General features: G+C 39.1%; 1 protein-coding gene across 3 annotated transcripts in view; it reads left to right on the forward strand.

Moving 5' to 3' along the window:
* The first annotated feature begins 8,240 nt into the window (after window positions 1-8,240).
* ADGRB3 (adhesion G protein-coupled receptor B3) overlaps window positions 8,241-16,076 on the forward strand; it is a 724,938-nt gene continuing 717,102 nt past the window's right edge. The window contains exons 1-2 of one of the 3 annotated variants that reach the window (XM_047860848.1): window positions 8,241-8,354; window positions 11,019-11,790. In XM_047860848.1, the coding sequence (XP_047716804.1) occupies window positions 11,034-11,790 (757 nt within the window). In that variant the 5' untranslated portion in view covers window positions 8,241-8,354; window positions 11,019-11,033. Of the gene's footprint in view, window positions 8,355-9,799; window positions 9,914-11,018; window positions 11,791-16,076 lie in introns of those variants that run through there. The other 2 variants (XM_047860847.1, XM_047860849.1) reach the window with 2 other exon arrangements.

Genomic DNA, 16,076 nt, shown 5'->3' on the forward strand with positions numbered 1-16,076 from the left:
GTCAGATTGGCTAAAATAAACACACACACACACACACACACACACACACGAAACAATTAGTGTTGGCAAATATGTGGAGAAAACAAATTCTTCTGCACTGTTGGTAACAAAACCAACTAGTACATCCACTGTGGAAAACACTATGGAGGATCTTCAAAAAATTAAAAATAGAATTACCATACGATCCAGTAAATACTACTGGGTATTTATCCAAAGAATATGAAAACACTAATTCAAAGAGATATATTCATCCTTATGTTTATTTTACAGCAGCATTATTTACAATTGCAAAATTATGGAAGCAACCCAAGTGTTCATGGATAGATGAATGAATAAAGATGTGGTGTATATATATATATATATATATATATATATATATACACACACCATATATATGTGATATAAATATATATATATATATACACACCACATATATATATACACCACATATATATATTATATATAATGTGTGTATAACATATACATTATATATATAATGGCATATTACTTACTCATATATACATTTTTCTAGTAACATATGGTATTAGAGGATGTATTAGATCACCAAGGGAGAGATGGGAGAGAAATTAGGGAATTAGATCTAACATTTATCTCTAAGTAACTGGCATTTCATATAGAAGAAAACCAGCAGGAGACTGGGAAGTCAGTGCTAGGAAGGTATGATAAAACAGAAATCAAGATGGAAAGAGTGGCTTTAAAAATGTAAGGCATAACAAGCAAAATAGTGCTAAAAGTTGGAGTAAAATGAAAAAAAAATTATCTATCAACTTGGTAACATAAAAGCCTTTAGTGACCTTGTTCAGAAACTTTTCAGTGGAACACTGAGGGTGGAAGCCAAATTAGAATGAATTGAGAAATGAGAAGGAAGTGAGGAAACAAAGTGAAGTGATAGGCTGCTTTTTGAAGATTAGTTATGAAGAGGAAATGACAAATAGGGAATGTTATTAAAATTGTTTTAGGATGGCCACAGTGCTTTAAAATACCTTTTAAATACCATATTGATAAAAATGATCCAGAAGAGAGGGAAAAATTTTAATTGTGCAAGAGAATCAATAGAAGTAAGACCTGAGATACTTATACATGGGGATGGCTTTTCAGATATGAGCAGTATCTCCTTAGAGGCTAGAAGAAAGGAAAAAATGGGAGAAGGCACAGGTTTAATGAATTTATTATGTAAGATGAGGGAGTTCCCATATGATCACATCTGTTTTATCAATGAAGAATAAAGAAAGCTATCAGAATTGAAGAATTGGAGGAAAGCTTTAAATATCAAGTAAAAATTATAAAATATTCATAGGGTATAATAGGAGAGTGAGCTTATAATTGAAAGTTTTGAGTTACAGCCTGTGTGGTGAGACCATTTGAACCTGGTGATTATGAATGCATAGGGTGATTATGAATGCATCAGATTACCTAAGGGTGTGAATTTCTTCACCACTGTTCTGTTTCATGGGTGCTGGCTCAGAGACAGTATGTGTGGTAATTCAGCCATGAAAATGTGAAGAGAAAGCTGAAGGTTATAAGTAAATTATTTTAATAATGGGCATGGAATCCATGGGGGTATGCATTAGTTATCTATTGTTGTATAACAAATTATCCCTAAACTTAGCAATGGGAAACGTAAATATTTGGTATCATATAGTTCCTATAGATCAGGAATCCAGGAGCAGCTTAGCTGAGTGGTTCTCATTCAAGGTGTCTCCAAAGCTACTCCCAAGGTATTGGCCAGGAGATCTCAGACTTGACTGGGGAAACTTCTACTTCTGAGTTCACTCACATAGCTATTGTCAGGTCTTGGAAGATGTGCTTCTAATCAAACTCCCATGGGTTTGGTTGTCTCTGTAAGGCTGTCTCACAGCAGGACAAGTGGCATATCTCAGAGTGAGTGCTATTTGGAGAGTGAAAGATGGAGGACAGTCATTTCATACCCTACACTTGGTAGTGACATCCTATCACTGCTGCCTACTCCCTGGAAGCAAGTTTCTAAATCTAGCTCACACTCAAGGGGAGATGGTTATACAAAGGCATGAATGACAGGTAGTAGGGATCACTGGGGGAGACGTGAGAGGCTGCCTGCTACAGGGTAAGAGGAGGGAAGAAAAGGTAGGAGAAGAAATTAGTTGGAATGGATTAAAGATGTGAATATTGTGGAACCTTGGCTCCTTATGGTTATCAAGAAGGTGAGTTTACAAAAGTAGAAGATTGTAAGTACAAAATCGAAACAATACTGGAAGTGGAACAGTCATTATTTATGATCTCTTTAGTTGAAGACTACAGGAAAATGTGACTGAGTTGGTATAAAAGAAAATACAGAACCGGAACTGAAAAGACAGTGTGACATATAAGCCATCTACATGGATGCTGAAAACATGAGAAGACTGGAAATTGGATGGAGAGGGAAGCTTAGCCAGCAGCTAAAGGACTGTATGAATAAAAAGTAAAATTTGAAGTCATTAAAAAGATAGCAAGGAGGAAGAGGTGAGGCTGCCAAAGGGAAATTATATAACCTCTAAGGAAAAAAAAAAAAGTATTAAAGTGAGATTAGAAGTAAATATTTGAACCCAGCAATGGAGATCAAGGACACTGATCCCATCTACCCATAATCCCTAGTTAATCAGAGTGTGGAAGAAGCATGCATGTAACTGGCTTCCTCTTGGCATGGTTGCAAGAGATGCCATGTCTTCACAAAAATAGTAGGTTTCAGTCAACAGAAGGTACAAAAAGAACATTCTGCATAAAGGTGTGTTGGAATCGAAGAGCAAGGAGATCTAGATGGCAAAGACGGAGAATCTGGCAGAAAGAAAAAGAGTGGGTCAGAAGTGGTAAGGAACAGAGCTGGAGAGACACAAGAGTTCAGAAATAATAGGTAATCAACTGACCTTAATCTCTGGTGTTGATTAAGGTCAACAGATATGCTGGTACTCACAACTTTAGTTCTTGTCATCAGTTTTAGTAGGGTTGGAACGCAATCTGAGGAAAAAAAAATGATCACAGTGAGGGAAGAATAAGAATGTAATGGGTTGTCTTTCCACTGGCAGATGACAGCAAGGAAGGAAGGGCAAAGCTGGTAAAACTATAGAGATCTTAAAAATTATGGTAGAGTAGAGCATTTCCAATATTTGACTGGAACAATTTTGATTCTTCCTAGCCTAGGATTTTGTTGCATTTTTCTCTCATTGCTTCCATGTCTTGTGAGATACCTTGTTTAATTTAGAAAATATCAAGAAGAACCATAGAAAGTACTTGGTCATGCTCTTCCTTTCCTATGAGGAAAATGAAGTCCAGAGAGTGCACAGCTTCTTGTCTATAACTGTCTATATAACCAGTGTCAGCTTCAGGGGTAAAAATGAAGAATCTTTATTTATGGTTCATTTGAAATCCTAAAAATTAAAGATAATAGCATAAACATAGCAACTTTATACAAAAAAGTAGATAAAAATAACTGACAAGGAAAGAATTTGGGGTAAATTCCTATTTAACTGCAAACATGTATTTTGAGCTTTTAAAGTCCCTATTTTCCAAGATACTTCTATAACACACAAATGTGACATTATGTGGTACCTACCCATGGCATTTCTTGAATCACAAATGAAGCCTTAGGAATTGATGGTCAAAAACTTTTTAACAATGTGAGTGTTTTACATGTGTCATGGTAGAGGAAAAGAATGGTAAAAATGGAAACTTGATACAAATGAGTTCTTTGATAAAAAGTACTCTGGCTATGCCTGGCATGGGGCAAGTTTGGACTAACCAGCCCAGGATAACCATCAGTTCATGTATCCGTTTGCTCTACTATACCCTTCTACTTTTTAGTACTTTTGTTATGTATTTTCTATTTGGGGATGCCCAATTAGAAGGGGATGCCTTTTTTTTTTTAGATAGAAAACTGAGAAGAATCAGCTTAGTTCCTGAGAAACTTCATTATTTAATAAGAAGAAAGAAGAAGAGGAGGAAGAGGAGGAGGAGAAAGAATGAGAAGTTCTTTCAGTTCATAGTAAATATGCTATTTTAAGCATAAAGTAAGTACTTACCCATTTAATCATGTAATATTTTGATCATTTTATTAACACAAAATAAAGCATTAGTTGATTAGAGTAAATAATAAGGTTCATATTTCTGAAGTTGTTCCATTAATTTCCTTTTATTGTGAAATTAGTTGTCAAAAATCTGTGTGTGTGTGCATGTGTGTGTGTGTTGGAGACATTAAGTATTGAAAAGTTAGAGCATATTGAAAAAGAATAATTGATAAACTTATTTGTGCTTCTTAAAGCCTTACTGAAGAAAAGTTATAAAACTTAAAAGTGGTAATATAGTGATACCACAAGGAGCATGAGAGAAAGGCATGAGAGGGAAGAAAGCCCTTTCTAAAACTAGGTAAGCATATTCAAAACATATTCTTATCATTTCAGTCTGAGAATTGTGCAGGTGATACTGAAGTTTAAGAAAGGATCCTGGAGGATGGGATTCTTTTTTTTCAAAGGTAGAAGAACTAAACAGTAAAAAAATAAAGGCAATAGAAGTAAAAGAGAGATACATTATACTTAGAAATCTCATTTCCCTGAAGTAATCTTTAAAAACATATAAATAATAGAAAAGATAAATTTGAAAGACTTTACATGCCTGGGCCAATTTAAAATACAAGTTTATATTTTGATGTGTTAATACTGGCTTCTCAATTGTCCTTTCAAAAGTTGAGAAGGAAACTTAAGTGAAAATTAGTTTATACAATTAATCTGGTAGTTTTGGGGTGAGAACACTTCATACTAAAGAGAAATATAAAGGAGTAGAGTGAAACCATCCTCCCATACATATATAATAATGGAAATATATGTGAACATATTATATACATGTGTGTATGTGTGCACACTTACATATAATACATGCTTATATATACACATGTACATGAAACATGTGTGTTAAATATGGATCTGTTTGTATCCATACAGACATAAACAGATACACACAGGGATTGGTGAGAAGCAAATGAAGGCTGATAATTACAATGTGAAATGGTGATTTTTTAAAATGCATTAAAGCATAAAAACAGACCAATGTCAATAGGGAGGAAAGGACACAGAGAGCCTAGTGTATAAACTGCTGCTCTTTTCATTGTTGGGTCAATGTGTCAGTGGTGCTTTCACATGGAACATAGTGCAGACATGAATCAGGATGGCTCTTCCTTGGTCTGCCTTTGGAATTGTGCTGTTGTTAGGTCCATAGACCAGATTCTCCATATAGGGTTCTTTTTGTGATTCTTGATTATGACCCCCTGAGGAAGTCAGACCAGCCTGGGGTTACTGGAGATGGTGTCTTGCTTGGCATATTTATCATCCACAAATCATCTGCTATAAATATACCTCAGAGGGATCATCATCAGGCTGGCTCAGTAGCCTGCAATTTATGAAGGTTATGGGAAACAGTGTGAAGGGTGAAGTGCTTTATTAAGGGTGGCTTTCTCCCTGACCTAGTCCCGTGTTCTACTTGAATGTAAATGACCCTGGGAATGAATGCTCCTTTCCATTTAGGAGTAAGTCTTTTCAAATTATCCCTTTCAGCTATTATTCTTATGTCACTATATCATGACTTCAAGATTTTCTAAGAAACATCAGAATCACAGTGTTCAAAGATGTGAGAAATTACTAGGTGCAAGATAGACATAGATCTAAAACTCACATTGTTTTCTTTTTATGTACAAATCATGCAAAACATTCTCCTTTTTTTCCCATTTTTTAAACGTGTCATTAATCTCTATTTTTGCTTCTCATAACAGAACTGACCAAAATGTCTTGCAACTATCATAATTATAATCTCTATGGAAGTTGAAATAAAGGAAATGTAATTCTTTGTATTACTGAATGTTTTTTAAAAGAAAACGTGTTTGCTTAAGACACAATGTTTAGGATTATGCCCTAGACATAAACCTTATTTTCCTTTCACCTTCCCTTAAATGAATAAAAAATATTGTAATGAACCAAAAATGACACAAAACCAAAATGCCACAAAGGCTGCTCTCTCAGCCAGTGAATGTTCCTGGAACATGGTTAAAGCTTGTTGGATGGGGAATGATTAACTGTTTCCCTTACAGGATGTTATTCTGAACACTTGTCTTAGAAGAGAAAGCCTTGAAGAGGGTCACCCTATTAATATGTATTAAGAAGTAAAGGGCCAATTTTAATATTTCAAGCAACTCCAGTGAATAAAAGATCATTGGCACCTTTCTATTTTCACTATAGTCCTATTTTTAAATAATGTTCTTGGCTCTCCATTTGCCCCAGGGGAGAGGAACAACAAGAGGAAGAAAAATGCAGAAAGAGTACAGAGAGAAGATGATGGAAATTTGTTTTATTCAACTTCACCGGCCGCTCAAGCCACTCACCCTTAGGAAGACTCGGACACTTCATAGGAATTACCCATTTTGGTCTCCCCCACCGAATCACCACACTATTTTGCCACTTGTTTTGCAAACTACCAACTGCGTTTACAAGTAGAAACATAATCAGTAGGCGAATGACCTTTTGCAGCATTGTATCTGAAGCTAGTTCATCAAACACTTGTCAGCCAACCGTCCAGCGGGCCAAATAAATAAAGGTGGGGAGTGGTGGAAATTTATCCTTTTTGTTGCTGCTAAATCGAGAATCCGGTAGCTTTTCCTACCCCTTTCCCTCGTTTTTTTTTTCTTTTTTCTTTTTTTTTTCTACCACTGTCCACAAACCTGTTACTAGGGAAACTTAAAGAAGAATCAGATACATTAAGAAAACAAAAGTTTAGACCCCCCCCACAACCATGATCCCATTGCCATGCAGAAAGCAATGCAAGATGCCCAACCTCGGTCGCCGCACCGCGGTCCTGACAAAGCCTGTATCTAGCCAGAACAAACAAGATGTTAATTGCAGCCTCGCTGAGAAAAACTAGTATTGTTCCAGCCGGAGACACGCAGCATTTCGGGAACTGAGATGTGCCCCGTCCGCTGAGGACTGGATCAATTCATCTGAACCCCGGCGATGAAACGACAGCTCTTCGGCTGCGACAGGTCCGCGCTGAAAGAAAGACAGAGACGATCAAGTCCAGTATTTACTTCCCAACACTCAGAGTCGCCTTCCAATCCTCCGCAACCCCCTAGCTTCGCCTCCCAGTGAGTTCCCCTTACAGTTGGTCGCCGCCAGCCCCAGCGGTGGGAACTGAGGGCGCAAAAACCTCCCAGACGCAGAAAATACCGCTTTCGGGACGTGCTTGGTTTTGAGTAGCCGTGACGTGCAGGCTTACCGCGGCCCTGGCTGGAGCACCGCGGAGCCCCCCTCCCGCCCGCTTGTCTCCCGCCCTCCCGCCGGGCCTCCCTCCTTTCCCACCCCGCCGCTTCCCTCCTCTTCTCTCACGCACACCCACCCGCGCCCCCGGGAGGCAAGAACTACGGGAAGGCACAGCGGCCGCGTAGCGCTCGTCGAGCCTCTGGCCGGCCGCCTGGCGCACCGTATCGGTGCCGGCGCCCGGCGCGGGGCGCGGGGCGCGCGGCGCCCGGGGACGCGCGCGCGCAAGAGCACGCGGGAGTCGGCGCGCACGCGCACCCCGGGGACGCGCACCCCCTCCTTGGCGCGCGCCCCGGGGAGAGCGAGCGCCGCGCGCCGGCGCGCACACCCGAGACAGAGCTTTACTATCTCTCTCCCTCTCGCGCCCCTCCTCGCTGGGCATTCAAACAGCTTTCCGACATCACCAGCCAAGGATTTTTTCCCCCCTCTCCTTAGTCGCGGTCCGTCCATCAGTACCTGCGGGGGGAGGGGGAGGAGGAGGAGGAGGGAGGAAAGCGGAAAGAGGAAAGAGCATAAGCTTGAGCCTTCCGATCCGACCACGAATACTCCTGTAATAAACCCACCGCCCCAACAAATCTGCCTTAGCAGCCGCTGCTGCCGCCGGTCACTTCTCGTCTCAGCGCTTTCTTTGCTTCTTGGCTCATCGGTTTGTTGGGGGTAGATTTGATAAAAACAAATCCTTGCTTTTAAGCCACTTGCATATTTTTGTTTCTTTAGAGTCTCTCTACGGGGGGCTCCCCCCTCCCTCGGTTGGAGGTTGGATTCAGTTGGCTACGGCGTCAGGCTCCGGGGTCCTGGGGGCTTTTTTTCTCCCACCCCTCCCCTCTTTGATTTTTCTCCCCCATCTTTTGCTTCTCTTAAGTGTGCATTTAAAAAAAAATAAAATAAATCCTGATTTTTGAAGCTGAGCCGGGGAAAATGGGCAACGGTGATTGGGACCGAAGGGGAGTCTCTCCGTCACTGTTGCTGGGACGCGTGCCTGTGCTGGTGTCTTAGAGCAAGAGCCTCCCTGAGCTTTCGGAGTGGAAGGTAAGGAAGGGGGTCCAGGGGTCACCTTCCCTCTGCCAGGGGTCGCCACCGAGGAGCTTTCGTCTAGGTGTTTGCGGAGGGAGGACAAGGAAAGGAAAGGCTGTTGCTGGCAGATGGAGGGGCTACGACCAAACCCGACTGTCTGCATTTACTTAAACGCCGCAGTTGAAAAGTTAGAGAAGTCTGTTTTTCAAGAGATGTGCATGGTCGGAAGGAACAGGCACGGAGACCTAGAAAAACTGACGGTTGCGTGTGATTGGGGTGATTTTCTGAGGAGAAATTTTTAGGTTAGAAGGAAGTTAAGATAAGGGGAGGCAGTGGGTCTTCTATTGGGGAAAAAATTTAGTGGAGTGATGGCGCCGTCTATGTTCGGCTAAACTAAAGTGTCACCCAGAAAATCAGTTTGGAGAAATAGCTAAACTAAATGCCGGTTTGCTTCTTAGCAGGACACAAATAAATAAATAAATACAGTATCCTTGAGATCTTGGTAGCCATCCCTTAGACACCCCCACCCCATTCTTTCTTAAAAAAGGGAAATACAATTGTTTGAACTGGCCCTGCAGTCGGGGACGGGGGTGGGGGGGCGGCAGAGTTCAGTGATTCATTTTTGATTCTTTAGTATAAAACAAGGCTCCGTACACCAAGGCTTAAGGATTAAAATAAAGAGCATTATATTGAGGGGGCTCTCTTGAGCAAGCTTGAAAGTGAAATCAGAGCTATTTCCTCACTCTTTCTAATCCTTGATGAGCACAGCAATGCAGACATGCACTGTCAAATAAATGGAAGCAAAAGTACTGGATTTCATTAGGAAAAGAAATACGACCTCTTTTTGAGTTACCGATTATAAAATGAAGCCCCTTTCATGGATGGAATTCCTAATTTAGACACTTATTGTCACATTGGCTCTCAACGCCTACACTCTATCCTGAAGAACACTGCGCAGACCTGCATTGCCTGCAAAGTGCAACAGCAAAAAAAAGAGGAAATTATTTCCAGAATTTCCTGCAACTTTCCCAATTTTTTAACCTTTACGTGCTCATTGGCTTTATTTTCTCAAAAAGAAAATGCATTATTCATTGAGCTATATGCTTGAAACAGAGAACACTGTTTTGATAGTCCCAGCAGTTCAGATGTTATTTTAAACTGCTGCTATATAGAGATTTAGAGTTGGGGCTGTTTTCTCCTATATCAAGACATAGAATTTGAATTATGATCTGGAAAATGCAGATCTATCTTCAGGGACTTCGGTCACTGGTATTTGTGTGCATGCGTTGGTGTGTGTTATGCAATGGGAAGGAAGAGGGTTTTATCCTTTGGTTCCGAGAGGACCCAGGCAAAGACACGAAAACTCTTAACTGTCTATATGTCTGTATGTCTGTCTCTGTTTACAGAACAGTGGAAGAGACTGCAGCCTAAAGACTTTTATAATTAACTTGGCATCACTTTTCTCAGCTCAAAGGCTAAACAAAAAAAAGCAGTGTCATTTATTCTAAGAAATAACTTCTTAAAGGTTAAAGCTGAAAAAAATTCAAGTTATTTTTGGATAACAACTTACAGAGGTAAATATAACCAGGATTACTTTATTATGCAAGGCCAGGTTAAAAAAACATAAAGAAAAGGAGCTTTGGAGCTGTTGTTGGAAAGGGAGCAATTCAGTAACTGAAATCTGCTAGGAAAGAAAATGCTAATGTCTTTTATCTACCATGTATAAATCTTAAATTACAGTAACTAGAGTTAAATCTTAAATAACTCTAGATAAAATAGCCCTAATTAAAAAAAAAAAAAATTAAAAGGCTGAAGCCAGCTGTGGTTCTGGGATTTTTCACCGACATCGCCTTTGGATACAGATACTAATACAGTGATCCACTTTATGTATCCCAAGAGGGCATGTCACATTGAAATGACTGTCTTAAATCTTGGTTCTCAGAGGTGATGTTGAACAACAAGTCTTCCCTATATTATCTACCCATCTATGCCCTTTCTCAGATAATGGGCTTAAAATTCTATTAATCCAAATGAATGTTGGTGTTTTTGCACAGGAATTCCCATCAGTTCACACGATGGTCCCTGCAAAGACAAGTATGGGTATTTGGGAGATGATGTTTCATCTGCAACAAATTATCATTTGTGCTTTTAAAATTGTGGCCATCCTTTATCAAAATTGCTTTTCATATTCAAGGTAAAAGAAGTAATGTGATGACAGCTGTTCCCAGATTATCAGATTAGATTGTGTGTGATGATGTTTTCTTCGGGCCCACTGAGGGAGAGAAAAGGTTGTATAGGTTGCTTAAAAAGATTTCAAAAATTAAAAACTTAGGTTATGATATTATTTAAAAGGTGTGTTTTCCTCCTCTTTCAATAGAATCATAATGTACTGGGAGGAAATCCTGGTAGATAAATTACAGCATTCCTGTTAATAATCTATTAAATATTATTTTTAAAGTGAATGTAGAAAATTTGGTCATTGTGAATGACCACGTGAGGGCGCTGTTCACACAGCCACCGATAATTTCCTAGCATAAAATAAAAAATTACCTGCCCTTCTTTTAAAAAGGGTTTTTTACTGAAATCTTGAAAACAGCTGGCTGTAATATTGGAAGGAGTTTCTTTCTTCAATGCGTGTAGACTCCTACTTGCATTTTACTTTCATTGCCATTTTTACAGGCCAAATGACATAGGATGAAGGCTGTTCGTAACCTGCTGATTTATATATTTTCCACCTATCTCCTGGTTATGTTTGGATTTAATGCTGCCCAAGACTTCTGGTGTTCAACTTTGGTGAAGGGAGTCATTTATGGATCGTATTCTGTAAGTGAAATGTTTCCCAAAAACTTTACAAACTGCACTTGGACGCTGGAAAATCCAGATCCAACCAAATATAGCATTTACCTGAAATTTTCCAAAAAGGACCTTAGCTGCTCTAACTTTTCCCTCTTGGCTTATCAGTTTGATCATTTTTCCCATGAAAAAATAAAGGATCTTTTAAGAAAGAATCATTCTATAATGCAACTCTGCGATTCCAAGAATGCTTTCGTTTTTCTACAATATGATAAAAATTTTATTCAGATACGTCGGGTGTTTCCAACTGATTTCCCAGGATTACAGAAAAAAGGGGAAGAAGATCAGAAATCTTTTTTTGAGTTTTTGGTATTGAACAAGGTGAGCCCAAGCCAGTTTGGTTGCCATGTATTATGCACTTGGTTGGAGAGCTGCTTAAAATCAGAAAATGGGAGAACAGAATCATGTGGGATCATGTATACAAAATGCACCTGCCCTCAGCATTTGGGAGAGTGGGGGATCGACGACCAGTCGCTGGTTTTGTTAAATAACGTGGTGTTACCCCTGAATGAGCAGACCGAGGGCTGCCTGACCCAGGAGCTGCAAACCACCCAGGTCTGCAATCTTACCAGGGAGGCCAAGCGACCGCCCAAAGAAGGTAAGTGCCCAGCAGAGAGGGAGAGATGGGAGGGAGGGGCGTTTGGAGATGGCATTAAGATGTGATGTTTCAACACACAGGCTTAATCATTGCTCTTTAACTCTATCATCTTTGGAGTCATTTGGTTTGTGATCTTCACTAATAAAGGTCTCTTAAGCTAATTTTGGGTTTCAAGATTTTTGAGACAGGGTGGTGAGGATGGGATAGCTCTCATCAATATGCCCTGGTAGTGTGTCTGGAATATTCAGGAGGAAAGAGAGGCAAAAACGTGGGGTCAGTTAGCCCTGGAGGTTGTTGAGGGGGGAGGTTCTTTATTGGCTGCAGCCTCTTGGGGAGACCAAGATATATACTCGCGCTCTCTCACGCACACACCTGTGAAATGAATTTGTAGGATTTCTACCTTATGTTAGAGCCCAGCAAAAAGTAACCTTCACTTCCTCTAGCCTTTGCCCTGTCTCACTGTCTCAAGCAGGACCCCTTTAGTTGCACTGCCCTAAGTTGGGGAAGCAGGACAAAATGGTGACACAAATTCAATAGCAAGTCTGTTTGGACCAAATGACTTTCTGACACCTGAAGACAAGGGTATCCCCCTCCCCCACAGGCCCCATATTAAAAAAAGAAAATGCATTGCACAATAAATCCTGTGTGCTTGCTCTTTCGTGGGTCAAGGAAACCCCACTGGAAGCGCAAACTCTGGGGTCTCCTGGCTGTGAAGTCACTTGGAGGCAAGGGTGAAGGGCAGAATTAAAACACATGCTGATCCTGTAAAACATGATAGCCCTCTTGTGTGATTTTTTTTTTTTTTTGCTCTTCTGGGTCCCCTCTTGGTATACATGAGGAGAGTGGGAGCGTGTCAGAGATGAGCTAGATGGAAAAAATAGTGCAACGGAAATGCAGAGGAAAAAGAGAAAGTACAGGAGTGATTTTCAGTTTTCACCCAATCCCCAGTGGGGGAGCTACCGGAGGATTTCAGATTGTGGATTATGTTTAATAATGCAAGAAAGCGGACATATTTTGAGAAAATGACTTTTCCTGTTTGGAAGGTTAACGGATGTGTTCCATTCGTTTGAGGACAGGCTGATACATATTCGCTCTCACTCTCTGATCCTGCAACTAGAGAGTGTGTTGATTTTTTATGCAGGAAATGTTTTCTGATCTCCACAAAGATCCCTGTCTGTGGAAAGGGACAGCCAAGCTCCAGTCCCTCTTTCCTCCCCCTCCCCCAACAGAAGTTGTCTTTGTGGCCAATATAAAATTGACACGTTGTTGGAGAATTTTCTTTAAGAGTAGCCAAGGCTTTGTAAGGGGGGAGGAGGGAGGGAAAGAGAGAAGGGTTTAACTAGCTAAATGCAATTTCTCTGCTGAAAGCAATTTGGGGGCTGGGGATTTATGGAGGAGCAGTGGTACAAGGGGAAAAGATGTGTTAGAAAATAAATGCAGACTAATGGCAATGAGAGAGGGTTGAAAACCTTTAAGATTTCTACAGGTCAGTGTTTCACTAACAGCTGTGGCTGAAGAAAACAAAGTGGTTTTAAATTACAGGAGTTCTTTTCTCTAGTAAAAATCCCAGAGAAGCACTTGCAACTGCAGGGATGGTATTTAACACCATTTAAAACTAATTAGTGTCCCCTAGAATAAGAAGCTACAGTACACACACAAAATGTGATGCTACAAGCTGGCTAATAAGACAATTATCACCAGAAACTAGTATTTGTTTGTTTTATTGTTGTTTTAATATAATCCAGAGAATCTGATTTTTCAATGGTTAAATTCCTATATTGAAACTGACTGCTGATGACGAATGGAAAGTGAAGCCAGTTTTGCAGGCTTTTTTTGGTTAATGTCAGCAAGTGACACAAAGTTGTGTGCACATTAAGCATGATTTTCAGAGATTTTGCTGGTCATGATCATGAGATATGAGTTGAGACAGTGCCGGGATTTATAGAAGTTGGACAAGATAGCCATTTGTTCTGTAAATGAGTAAGAATATGAGTGATTTTAGACATTCGATGTATAAATCATGTGGGAGCACATCTATTTCTTTGGGCTAATTAGCTGGCAAAATGAGAAAGGAATAGCTCCACAGACAAATAAGTGATTGTGTTAAAATTATCATGTTAATAAAACTGAACTAGCAAAAGTTTATATAATAGGGGGCGAATATATGCTGTATCAGTAAAATTTTACAGCCTGTATTCTCTTTATTCTAAATTTGTGTTCTTTAATTGTTTAGGTATTCTGAGTCAGAAAGGTAAGGATAAGTAATTCCTGATGACATAATTGTAGCTGATGCATTTATAAGTAATTCTTATAAAATATATACGGCACTCCTTACCTCATTCAAAGAAGACCTTTTTGGCTATGCTGCGTTGTAGGAAAGGAATGTGAAAATCTGCAGACTCTTAATTTAGTAAAATTTATACAAATTGTATTAAATCTTAAATATTTTATATAAATGATATATAAAATCTTAGAATTATTTAATATCATTTCAAATAAATTGCCACTTCATGATACTCACAAGGTTAGAGGTTAGCAATTACATATAGTTGTGCTACTCATGTCTAGTTTTATTCCAAAATGTCTTTGCTTTACTTAGTAACATGTAATCCCAGCCTTTGAAATGAGGTTTTAAAAATTCTACTTAGATTTTCTATTAATGTATGATTTCTATTTTCTATAGAAAAGACTGTCCTGTAAGTCATCAAAGGAATAAATACAAAATTATTCTCCACAGTGTTTTACTTCTCTTTTATTCACTGTAATAAATACTGAAAACCTTGAGTAGAAATCTCTTCCACATTCATTGCATCATAGAAATGGCGCACATTGGACAGAAGAGTCTTTACATGCAGTAGATGCAGTTCTAGGTTGTTTAGTGTGGTGCTGATGGGGATGGTAATGGAGTACCAAATGCTCAATGTTTTGAATGCATCCATTGAAATCACAAAATCATATCTAGTTAGTATTGAGGGAACTATAGGCTCACAGGACTGGAATGTTGATTTTGTTGACATTGGATTTCTACTAAAATGTTTGTTAATAATACACTCACGTACTGAAGAATTTCATAGCCAGAAAACGGCGAGAAGAAAACTATCTCTGTTTTTAGTGACACCAATAATTACAAATGTTATTGTGATTACATTATAGAAGTGAATAATTGGATTGATGCTTTATTAACGGGTTAAATATTAGTACATTTAGGTCTCTTTTAAGATCACGTTTGATATATTTGAGGGTGATAGGTGATTATAAAAACTTAGTTGCCATTCCCCAATTTTTATGTGAAAATTTGAAAACAAAGTAAATCAATAAAATGAAGCCTTTAAAAAATAATTATGTCTTACTTTAGGCAATATAAAAAAAAACTGTCTATATATAATGTATATAACCTTTCGTAAAGGAAACTCAAGTAACATTGCTGTTTACCTGGTTTTCAGATACTGGCATTTATTCATGAGGTCTTTACTATGTTTTATAGTATATATGTGTGTGTGTATATATATATACACACACACACACACACACACACACCATAGATGATTCTGGACCTCAGAGCTAAAATAGAAAATAGATGTGATATAGGATACTACTTCATACTATGTCACCTAAAATAAGCAATTAAAACAGTTTTGGCGGAAAAATTCTCCACCAGTGTATCTAAATAACATAATAAGCCTTAATGGAACCTTTGTTTCCTACTTACATCAATGGTGCTACTTATGTGAAGGGAAATTGGGATCTCTGTATAGATTCCAGGAAATCTGAACACACATACTCATTTGTCTCTCCACTCTGCTGTGCTAATCCTTGATATTCTGTCACTCAAGGGAAGTCTCACTATGTGACTGTGTAAAGTCTAGCCTGGGTTGTGTCTCTAGAGCAATTTGTGTCTCTAGCAGTGTAAATGTTCTCGTTTCTTTCTACTTTTGCTCTTTTTGTCCTTATTACTGTTCAGCTACCTTTCGCCTTCCTCTTTATTGTACTTGGATCTTACTTCCTTTTTAAATGACTGCCATGATCCCACACTCTGTCAGAATGTAGAAAGGCATATTGAGTCTGTTGTTCCTTGAACACACAGAGCCTGAAAGTTTGCTCTGCCCCTTGGCTGCATCCCATCATACTTTGCATGTGCTGTATTTCTGTTCTAGCATTTATCATATTACAGTGTATTTTCCGCTTGTATTTCCATGTCCCACCACTAGATTTGGGAATGCTGCAAGCATAAAGACTGGGTCTTCAGTTGTCAATGACAGTCTTTTTTTTTTTTAATTTTTATTTTT

This window comes from Prionailurus viverrinus, chromosome B2, assembly GCF_022837055.1.
Source record: "Prionailurus viverrinus isolate Anna chromosome B2, UM_Priviv_1.0, whole genome shotgun sequence".
NCBI lineage: Eukaryota > Metazoa > Chordata > Mammalia > Carnivora > Felidae > Prionailurus > Prionailurus viverrinus.